The 12022-nt window shown below is 38.7% G+C and overlaps 1 protein-coding gene across 1 annotated transcript in view; it reads left to right on the forward strand.

The window, feature by feature from the left end:
- ANKMY2 (ankyrin repeat and MYND domain containing 2) overlaps nt 1-12022 on the forward strand; it is a 43429-nt gene that overhangs the window by 7589 nt on the left and 23818 nt on the right. The window contains exons 2-3 of the mRNA XM_075558338.1: nt 2319-2383; nt 5090-5228. Coding sequence (XP_075414453.1) covers nt 2319-2383; nt 5090-5228 — 204 coding nt within the window. The remainder of the gene's footprint in view (nt 1-2318; nt 2384-5089; nt 5229-12022) is intronic.

Here is a 12022-nt window from a genome sequence, read left to right on the forward strand (position 1 = left end):
GAACCTTAATCTATTAAGTGGTGTGTGTGTGTGTGTGTGTGTGTGTGTGTGTGTATTAATGAGTATGGAGCTTCTTTTTTACCTAGTGATAGATTTAACTTGTACTATCAGCCATTGGGCTCACCATCTTATAGAATTAATAGCCTCGTTGTTAATGTGAAATAAATGCAACTATCCTCCCAAACACATCATGCTTTGGCGAGCTCACAGTTCCTGTTGTATTCCTCGTTTTGTACAGACATTTCCTGGCTAGACAGACACTCACTTCAGTTATGCTTCAGTTGACAATGGGATCCTAGTGAAGACGGGGTCCCATATGCCTTCTTCATGTGAAATGAGAGCTTGGAAATTGTCGATCCACGTTGATCTTCTCACTCGCACTGTTTGCGAAAGTCTGATGAGAAGCCACCGGCAGGGAGAAGGTTTCTCGGGGAACCTGTGTACCTGTTCAGTTTTCCTGCTCATTCCTTAGCCCTCCAGCTAGTGACATCAACTGCCCTCAGGTGGAATGCAGTTTCCAGAAAATGCAACATGTGGGGCTTTCAGAAGTTTGCGGGGAAATTCCATTATCTTTTAATTTCATTTTCCCAGGAATTAAAAAAAAGTTTTCTTGTAAATTAGGTGAAGATTTACGGAACAGATAATAATTTCATTCAACATTTCATACACATTTTGATTTAACTCATGTACCCACTCCCTTCAATGGACTATAATGTGTCCCACTTCCTCTCTGTGTCTGCCCCTTTTTCCAATCTCTGAAATTTCTCCGTGGGTATGTCTTGCTCATGTGAAAGCCTTGATCCTTTTATTTCTTTATTGTTTTGAGCATCAGGTGGGAAAAATGCCATTACTGAGAACATTGAACATGCAAGGATGACATGACACAGCAAGACTATAAGCTGGTGGTGAGAATATAAATCAGTTCAATGACTGCGTGGAGCAACTTGGCCGTGCCCAGTTCGAGTGGCTGGTGTCATAATGGGCTGCTCGCTGAGGATGGTGCTTTGGCCCCATCAGTTTTCCATGACATTGTGAAACTCCTTTGTGTTTATAAAAATATTCTTTTCCCAGATGGTGCAACTTTATTATTGTCAAGTGGGGAAAGCGTGCTGGTGTGCTTAGTTTGTCGAACTTCAGGGACAATTTAGGGTATTCAAGGAGTCCTGGTGATGCAGTAGTTATGCGCTGGGCTGCAATCCATTCAGTCAGCAGTTCAAAACCACCAGCTGCTCCAGGGAGAAAGATAGGACTTTCTACTTCTGTAAACAGTTACAGTCTCAGAAACTCACGGGGCAGTTCTACCCTGCTCTGTAGGGTCGCTGTGAGTCCACCCACTTGAGGACAAGGAGGCTTTGGGGTTTGGGACGTCATCACTTGATATTCTCCCAACAGCCATTTCCCTCTGAAGACATTTCTCTGTTTCAGTGCCTTAAGAAGAGGGGTAGGGCAGCAGGGGGGCATGCTAACTTGTTTTTCTTAATCCCACCTTTAACTCTAGAAGACAAGTAGAATTTAGCGGTCATGAATTCAGATTCTACGTTTAGAGAAGAGCTGCGAGTGAGGGGTGGTGTTCCATTCTTTTATGCCCTTTTAGAGGACGGGTTATCTTACTCCAACATGTCATTTCATTTGTTTTGCGTTTTTTTTTTTCGCTTGTCAAACCAGAAAAGTTTTGATAAAACATACATTTTATTAATGATGATAATAACAATATTCTCTCCTACAATGACTTGTTTACAGAAGACCGGAAAAACCTATCAGTGAGTCCAATGTACAGATGGTTTCTAAATTGATAGACATTGGCCTTCAGGATTACAATTTGAGACCGAGAGTAAGAATACTGAGTGTAGGATGCTTTTTTAAGCCAGGCGTTCTAGGACAGGCCATGAGTTCACAAAACCTCATGGTGACAAATTGTATAAATGTGAATTGTACTTTTGACTCAACTTATCTTGATAGGAATTCAAGCTTTAGATAATAGTTTGGACTAGATCCTGTTTAAAATTTTTTTCCATATTAACTATCTTATGCTTTATGGTTATTGTATTGTTACCAAGAGGAAATTGTAGGTACTATAATATACTCCAATATCAATGGCAGTAAAAACAAGATGAAGCTATTTTAATTTCTATAAAGCTAAATAATTTGTGGAATAAAGTGTGTGTGTGTAAATGGATGCTTTGTGTTTTAGCAGCAATGTGATTAGTTTCAGGATAAATCTTTGAAGTTTGATTGATTTTTTTGGGAGGGGTTGATGTTAGATTTTTAAAAATGTGTTCTACTAATTCATGACCATAATTTGCTTTTTCTTTTTGAAGGTACTGTCCAAGAAGCTGGAACACTATTAGCCAACAAGGATGTTCGTGTTAACTGTTTGGATGAGGTAAATAAATAATAATAATAATGTTTTCTTTCTCATGAGAATGTATACTATGGCAATTGTAAGAAAAAATTTAAAAAGTGGGAGAGAAGTAAGGAACAGGTGGGCAGACAGGTAAGTGGACAGAATTCGTTAATGCAGATGACAGATGAAGAAAAGCTGAACCATTAGCAACATAAAATCCCAAAGCTTTGCTTATCTCTTTTTCATGTGTGTTATCTTGTTTTGAAAGCTCTTCAAACCAGAGGACTATTCAGTGTTCTCCCAGTTAGTCATTCACATTGATAGATAACTTCTAGCAGTTGGATGGGATTGGTGGCTGATTGACTACTCCATTCTGGATTTTTAAAAAAATATGCTGAACTTCCGGTCTATGGCCCAGACTTCTGCCATATGTAATAGACATAGTTGCTTGCTTCCTAGCGGCCATTCTGGTGGTGCTGTGTCCTTTCCCTGCAATCTGTAAACTAACCTTTTATCCGCAGATTATCTTACTGATAAGGAGCTTTCACACTGGTCATGCTCAGAATACCTGTTTTCCTCTTCACCTCTAGAATCCACAGCATAATATATCGCCTACTCCTTGTCCCTTACAGCCTCCATTGACTGCCTTTGTGCAAGTGGATGATTACCCACAACCCCAACCTCCCCTCCAGAACAATGCCCCACCCTTGAAGAGAAATCCCCAATTGAGGGCGTCTCAAAGTTAGAATTTCCTTGTCTGCTTCCACACCTACTCCCCCAAAACTTTGGCATCTCCTTTAAGTTGTATCTTATATAATAGCCTAAAATATAGACTCCCGTCCACACAGGAGAGAAAGCTGAGGCTGTCTGTTTCTATAAAGATGTATTGTCTCAGAAACCTCAGCAAGTAGTTCTAGGCAGTCCTGTGCATTGATTTGCATCAGTATTGACTCCATAGCAGTGTGTGTGTATGTATGTATGTATGTATGTATGTATGTGTGTATGTATGTATATATATATATATATATTAATAATCCTCACAGGCATACTGGAGATAGCGTGGGTAGTGTCACTGAGGGGTTGACATTTTAAAGCACCACCACTCTGTGGGAGGAAGACATGGAGTCGCGTCCATACAAATGTATTTGCAGCATTGCACGTGCTGTGCTCGGTCTTGTAGGCCCACTGGGAACCACAATCAGCTTGATACCAGTGGGGTTTGGATTTGGATAAAGTCTTCCCATGCCCTCTAAGAGTTGTGGGATTCTATCACAATCGGATGGTTTTTGTTTAAAATAAGAATCTGGAGATATCACGACTCCAGAATAATTCAAATTATGCTCACTCTTCTGAACTTTATTAAGTAAGGAATTACATGAGATGTTTTAATCCAAAAGAGGTTTGGCATTCCAGCACATAAGAAAGCTTAACTTGGGTTACTGAAAAGAATTGCTTATCCATTCAGCAGTGTTAGGCACCTAGGACACACAGGTGAAGTATTTCATTGCATATGCTCAAAACATATGGATGCCAAACAATAATAGCCTGATGTATACACTGGCAAAGCTTTCTCTACAGTGTTACAATGTTATTCTATACATTGTGTATATATGAAGGCACTTCAAAAAGTTCGTGGAAAATTTTTACTATCTTTTCATTTCTTTTTTCCCCCAAACTTTTTGAGCTCATGTATGTGTGTGAATAATTTATGTGCATACATAATGTAGGCATATATAATTATGTAATGTATTGCACATGTATGGTTTTTTGGAAACCATTGCTAAAAAATGTGGCCATTTTACAATTTCAGTGCCTTGATTTTCTTTATTCGTGGTAATTCATGCACATTTCTCCAATTCAATAGAAACAAAGAATTAGTTTACTTAATATCTTCATAATATTCCTTATACTGATGTATCATCCTTTATTCAGATTTCCTCTTAAGAGCGCTCCTGTGTGAGTTTGTTTGTTTGCTTGTTTCCTACGCATCACTCTCTGGAGTCCTGGTAGCGCAGTCAGCTACAGGCCAGGCTGTTGAATGGGAGGTCAGCAGTTTGAACCCACCAGTCGTTCCACAAGCGAAAGATGCAGCTTTCTGTGACTGCCCAATTAGAGGTTTGGAAATCCACAGGGATCATTCTCCCTGTCCTATAGGGTCGCTATGTGTTGGAACGAACTTGATAGCACTGAGTTTGGCTTATCTATATTTGTTTATTCATTTGTTTCTCAGGAACAAAGCATGCTCGGTAGACACGAGAAACATAAAATGTGGCTTTTTGTCCGGGGCCTAGCAATGTACTCTCACTGCCATTGAATCAATGCCAACTCATAGTGACCCTCTGCGGGTGTCGGAGACGGGAACTGGTGATGGGAGTAGAAAGCCCAGCCTTTGTCTCTCAGAGCTGCGGGTGGTTTTGACTTGCCGATCCGCCCAGCTCATGACCATGCCACCACCAGGGCTGCTTAGCCATGTACTAGTCATATGAGATTGAGTCTTTTCTCAGTCAACTTGTTGATTTCTAAAAAACTCAAGTATTAAAGCTGCCTCTTTCTCTGTAGTTTATGGACATTCCTTGTGAGAGGAGTGTCTTTAACAATATTACAGAGACTATCAAGATTCTTGTATTTATTTTTATACTATATAATAGCATATATTATGTAGATGTATATTTTGAAAATTGGATTATAGGAATACAAATAGGAGGTAAATGAATAAAAGTAACACATTTTTCCTTTCTCTTAAAGAATGGAATGACCCCTCTAATGCATGCTGCATATAAAGGAAAGCTTGATATGTGTAAATTACTTTTACGACACGGAGCTGATGTCAATTGTCATCAACACGAACACGGATATACAGCCCTCATGTTTGCTGCGCTTTCTGGTGACGTTTGAGCCCATACTTCATTTATTACTATTAGTCGTCTGTTAATTTTTTATAAGGATATATGGAGAGGTCTTTTAAAAAGATTGAAAAATGCCTTTATCTTGTATTATCATGCTTCCACAAACCTTTAAAACCCCATTGTGTATGTGTGCATATAGTATATAAATTAAGTGCATTTTTGTTTGCCTTATTTTAAGGTTAAGTTTAATGAAAGGGGATGATGCTCTTTGGGTTTGGGGAACATGCCACGTATGTCATATACTACATGGTTAGTTAGTGTGGTGATCTGTGTCTCTAGTTACTTGAATCAATGGATTCTTTGTTTTAGCAATATTTTATAAAGAGTTCAGCTGGATATATTAATCTTTAATATTTTTGTTTTAATATGCATTTTATTTTGAAACTATACAAAAACGTGTTTGTTCTCTGAAAACCAAATGCTCTAACCGTTATCTCTTTGCTCTATTGACATCTGTGCACTAAATAGAGTGAGACATTTAGAAACTTCTTCTGACTTTTTGCTTACAATATGTGACATTAAACACTTGCCTCAAACACGTTTTCTAAAATTAAGTGTGGGTATGGGTAGTTATTATTTTTTAAAGACAATAAAGGTATAATGTTCTCATACTCTAAAAGCAGGAACCTGTATTTCTGCAATCTTGGGATAGGAAAGCATTTCCAAGCATGAAATAAAGTGTAGAACCTCAAATATTGGCCATTTGGATGACAAAGTATATAAACATTTTTATCTAGGGAAAACCACAAATAGAGTTAAAATGTAAATAAAAACTGTAAAATACTTGTAGCATGTCTAAAAGGTTTATATTTTTACACATGAAAAGTCAATTAGAAAAAGACAAATACTGCAATTGAAATTAGGAAGCTTCTGGCAAGTCTTATCCAGAGCTATAAAATATCAAAAAGATATCCACGTTGGCACAGAAGAAACAAAACTCTCTGTATGTGCAGATGATATAATTCTATATATAGAAAACCCCAAAGACCCCATTTTGAAAATGCTGGGGTTAACTGAAAAAATTGACAATCTAGTAGGCTATAAGATCAGCATACAGAAATTAGTTGGACTTATATATATTAAAGAAGATGACACCAAAAAAGATATTAAAAGAAGAATACCATTTACAACTACCACCACCACTCCAAAAAACAAAAAACCCAACTATGGATAAATATTACCAGGGAAACAAAAAACTTATACAAGAAACAAGGAGAATTACCCAAATGGAAGAATGATCCATGCTGCTAGATAGGAAGACTCCGGTAAATACAATGAAAATGTCAATATTACCAAAAACACTTTATAAATTCAATGCAACTCTGATCTAAATCTCAGCACAATTCTTCAACAAAATAGAAAAACTAATCACTAGCTTTAAGTGGAAAGGAGGGGAACCTAAGATGAACAAAACACTATTAAAAATAAAAACAGAGTAGGAAGATGTATTAGTCTGGTACTTAAATTCATGTATAAGAGAGAGTTTTATATAAAGGTTAAGTACACATCAAGAAAATATCCCAACCCAGTGTTGCCCAAGCCCCCAAGTCCAACATTAACCCATATGTCCAACACCAATCCACAAAGTCCTCCTCCATCTCACAAAACACACGCAATGATGGTGACTGCAGAAGGAAAGCTGAGTCAGTGAATGTGTAAACATCTCAGTGCTGGCAGGGGTCTCCACATGGGTGCTCAAGCACCCAGGGCTGCATCGGCGTAGGTCCATGTGACTTCTCCTCAGGGATGTCTTTCGGGAAAAGAGCCTTGCCAGCTAAAGCAGTGATTTGGCTCGGCAGCTGCACCCTGCTCTGACCATCAGAAACCAGAGACCCAAGAACTAGAAAGGCAAGGCTCACTGAACCATTTATCTCTCCCTCCGTCAATTAACCCCACATGTGTTTATTGGCCAGGTTGACACAATAAACTAACTACCTCAGAAGCCTTTCCCTCCCATATTTTAAAACCTATTATAGAGCCATGGTAATCAAAACAGTTGGACTGGTACAACAATTGACAGTGAAGACCAGTGGATTAGAAGTGAGAACTCAGAAATACAACCAAATACTTGCATCTGATTTTTGTTAAAGGATTGAAACATATTAAGTGGGCAATAGATAGCCTTCTAAATAAATGGTGCTAGAAAAATTGAATCTCCCACCTACGAGAGAATGAAACAAGACCCATATCTCATACCATGTATAACAATGGATACAGGATGAATTAAAAATCTAATTATAAACCCTAGAACCATAAAGATCATCAGTGAAAAACCAGGGACAAACCTTAAGGGCTCTAATACAAGGCATAAATTCACTACTGAACATGATGAGAAATACTCACAAAATAGAGGACTGGGTCCTTCTAAAATATGACTTGAATGCACATCGAAAGACTTCATCAAAAGGGTTAAAAGAGAACCCACAGATTGGGAAACAATATCAGTTAAAAACCTAGTTAAAAAATCTATAGAAAACAACAATACCATAACATGAAAAATACAAATAAACCAATAAAAAATGGGAATAAGACATGAGTAGACAGTTTAATAAAGATAGCATCCAGGGAGCCAACAACCATATGAAGAAATGTTTGTGTTCATTAGCCATAAGAGAAATGCAAAGTAAACTACAATGAGATATTACCTCACACTGACAATCTTAGCAAATTTCAGAAAAACAGAAATTTATAAATGCTAGAGAGAATATGGAGAGACTGGAATGCTTATATATTGCTAGTGGGGTTGTAGAATTGTATAACCACTATGGAAATCAGAATGGTGCTCCTGTAAATAAATGCAAATACAATATCTATGATCCTGTAATCTCTGTACTTGGTATATACCTTAAAGAAACAAAGAACAAAACACAAACAAGACATATGCACACCTATGTTTATTACAGCAATTTCTATCATGACAAAAAGATGGAAACAACAAAAAAGCGTGACTTTAGAGAAATGGATAAACAAATGCTGATACAGTCATACAATGGAGTATTATGTATCCTTAAATGATGACGAATCTGTCAAACACTTTAAGACAAGAACAAAATGGGAAAGCAGGCTCGGCAAAGTTAGTCAATTTCATAAAGTTTAAGTATTTCATTTTATTTTAGACACTATTATTATAAAAGAAAATAAAGGAAACGAACAATGGTTCTCCTACTAACGGATAAAGACTACGATGAGGCCAGGGGGCGAGTGGAGGGAAGAAAAGGGAAAGGAGACTAAGGGGGAGAGGGGAGAACATTAGAGAGCCACCTATACAGGGAGTGTTTCATGGGATACTGTTACTACAACCAAACAGACTATGTTTTTGTTTGTAAGAATTATATTCCACCAACAAGGGGGAAAATTATATATAAATCAACATAAAAATAAAGTTGAAATGTAATTTAAAAAAGAATGAGAAGAATCTGTCTAAAAACTCTACAGAATCCGTACTCATCAGATCTAAACATTGGTCTGAGTCGCTTTTAAAGGTGGAAATTTAAACTGCCATGGACTTGGACTCTTCTGTGATATACAAGGGGGTACCCCCCCAAAAAAGATAGAAAATGCTCCACTGGGCAGAGATTTCTTAGTATGCATTTTTTCCTGCTAGAGGAGCATCCAGCAACTCGCTCTGAGTTACTGCACCCAGTGGCATCACCTGGAAAGGTTCTCTCTGGTCACAGTGAACTTTTTCATAAAAACAGTTTCACTCAAAACTTGTTTTCTTTTTGTGATGGCTGATTTAAGAGAACAGTGTGTGGCTATGAAATTTTGTTCCCTGATCGAGGAAAAATGCCACAGAAACTGTTGTGATGTTGAACACAGTTTACAAGGACAGTGCGATGGGAATAACTCAAGTGTATGAGTGATTTTCTCATTTCAAAAAAGATAAAATGTTGATTGATGACACACCTCGTTCTGGATGTCTGTCACCTTCCCGAACGAATGCAGTGTCTACTTGTAGTGCATTTGGAGTTTGTTCTACCAGGTCAGATGTTAATTAAGCTTTCTATTTAGAAATTCTGAAAAGATTGTGAAACAGTGTGCAACAAAAAAGGCCTGATTTGTGGCAGATGGGGGACTGGGTTTGCCACCATGACAGTGCACGTGCTCACACCGCCATTCCAGTGTGCCAATTTTTGGCAAAAAACAATATGCCTCTCTTGTCCCACACATCTTATTCACCTGACCTCGTGCCATGGGACTGCTTTTTGTTTCCATAAGTGAAGAGGGACATGAAAGAACAGTTATTTGATGGCATAGAAGAGGTGAAGAACAAAAAGAGGGACGTGCTGTCAGCCATCCAAACAGATGAGTTTGAAAAATGTCTCCAATAGTGGAATTGCAGATTTGACAAATATATCAAGTGTAATGGAGAGTACTTTGAAGGTGATAAGATTGTTTTGTAAAAAAATTTAAATGTATAACTTTGAAAATAATATAATTTTTTATTTTGGGGGAGGGGGTACCCCTAGTTGGTTCAACCAAAAAAAATCGTCGGCAAAGAATAAGAATAAATTATTGAGAAAATTTCTCATGGAGAATAGAAAATTTCACATAGAAGAAATTGCCTGATAAAAACAAAAATTTCTCACCAATACCCAATAAAATATAAACTATAATATTAAACAATCACTTTTGACTTATATGGACCAAATCTAATCCACTGTCATGGAGTCAAATCTGTCTCTGCCTGAGTGGCTGTGGGTTTCAACCATTGATCTTGTGGTTAGTAGTAAAAAGTTTATCTGCTAGCTCTACCAGGTCTCCTTTTTCACTTACTGTATAAACTCGAGTATAAGCCGACCCGCCATTTATGAAGATCTAGACAAAGACATGCACATATGCAAATATTATATGAGGATGGGGAAATAGATCTATGTGCCTATATTTATAGGTTTAGTATTAAGGTGGCAGAAGGACATTGGGTCTCGACTCAAGTACTCCCTCAATGCAATACTTTCTTAAATTGGCATGCTATGATGCTCACCCTCCCGCCACAACTGCTGAAGACAAAGTGGGTGAATAAGCAAATATGGTGAAGAAAGCTGAAGCGGCCATCTAGCTCAGAAGCAACATAGCCCACATCGAAGAATACACCAGCTTGTGTGATCACGAGGTTCCGAAGGGATCAGTTATCAGGCATCAAAGAACAAAAAATCATATCATTGGCTGCACACCTCCATGATACGATCAATGAGGACAAACGTGTGCATAAGCAAATGTGGTGAAGAAAGCTGATGGTGCCCGGCTATCGAAAGAGATAGCATCTGGGGTCTTAAAGGCTTGAAGGTAAACAAGCGGCCATCTAGCTCAGAAGCAACAAAGCCCACATGGAAGAAGTACCACACCAGCCTGTGCAATCACAGGGTGTCGAAGGGATCAGGTGTAAGGCATCATCAGAACAAAAAAAATCTTACCATAGTGAATGAAGTGGGAAGTGCAGAGTGGAGACCCAAAGCCCATTTGTCAGCCACTGGAGATGCCCTTGCAGAGGGGTCTAGGGAGGAGATGAGTTAGTCAGGGTGCGATATAGCACCGATGAAGAATACAGCTTTCCTCTAGTTCCTAAATGCTTCCTCCCCCCTCCCCCCCACTATCATGATCCGAATTCTACCTTGCAAGTCTGGATAGAGCACATGGGAGCTGGAGGCACAGGGAATCCAGGGCAGATGATACCTTCAGGACCAGGGGTGTGAGTGGCGATACAGGGGGGGTAGAGGAAGAGTGGGTTGGAAAGAGTGAACCGATTACAAGGATCTACATGTGACCTCCTCCCTGGGGGATGGACAACAGAAAAGTGGGAGAAGGGAGACATCAGGCAGGGCAAGATATGACAAAATAATAATTTATAAATTATCAAGGGCTCATGAGGAAGGGGGGAGTGGGAAGGGAGGGAAGAAAAAGAGGACCTGATGCCAAGGGCTTAAGTGGAGAGCAAATGCTTTGAAAATGATGAGGGCAATGAATGTACAGATGTGCTTTACACAATTGACGTATGTATGGATTGTGATGAGTTGTATGAGCCCTTAATAAAACGTTTTTTTAAAAAAAAAAAAAAAACAACGTTCAACTCAGGAAAGGAAAAAAAGCTGACCCGAATATCAGCCAAGGCACCTAATTTTACCACAAAAACGGCATAAAAAATGTGCTGGAAAAACTTGGCTTATACACAGGTATATATGGTATGTAAGCAGAGGTTTGATAAGGCCCAGAAACCGCTTTGCACAGTTGTGGGGAGTGCACATTTGTGCAGCCTTGTTGGAAAAGAGTCTGGCAACACCAGTTTAAGATATGTATTCTCTTTGATTCAGCAAATGTTTTTCAAGAAGTGCTGTTTAGGAAATTATAGCTGAGGTTTATAAAGATGATGTCTGGAAAAGGCTGCTTAATAAGTGCACTTTATAATAGCAGAAGATGTGCCTGCATTCCACTAATGATAGCATGTGAGTAGAATAACTATATTGTTTATATAGACAGAAAAGTCGGCAAAGATCTGTTAGGAAGTTATTCCAAAGTCTGTACCTATAAGAGATGCAGTGAGTTAGTAGATAGATATTGAAGAAGAGTGTCTATAATTTTAACTCTTCTTTACTTGGAGCCCTGGTGGGACAGTGGCTAAAGCACTCCACGTCCACACAACTGATTGGTGGCTTGAAGCCATCGGCTGCTCTGTGGGAGAAAGGTGTGGCAGCCTCCTTCTGTACAGGTCTCTAACCTTTCCAACCCTGCCTGGGTGCTCTACTCTTTCCTGTAGGGCCAGAACTGACTCAATGGC

This window comes from Tenrec ecaudatus, chromosome 9, assembly GCF_050624435.1.
Source record: "Tenrec ecaudatus isolate mTenEca1 chromosome 9, mTenEca1.hap1, whole genome shotgun sequence".
NCBI lineage: Eukaryota > Metazoa > Chordata > Mammalia > Afrosoricida > Tenrecidae > Tenrec > Tenrec ecaudatus.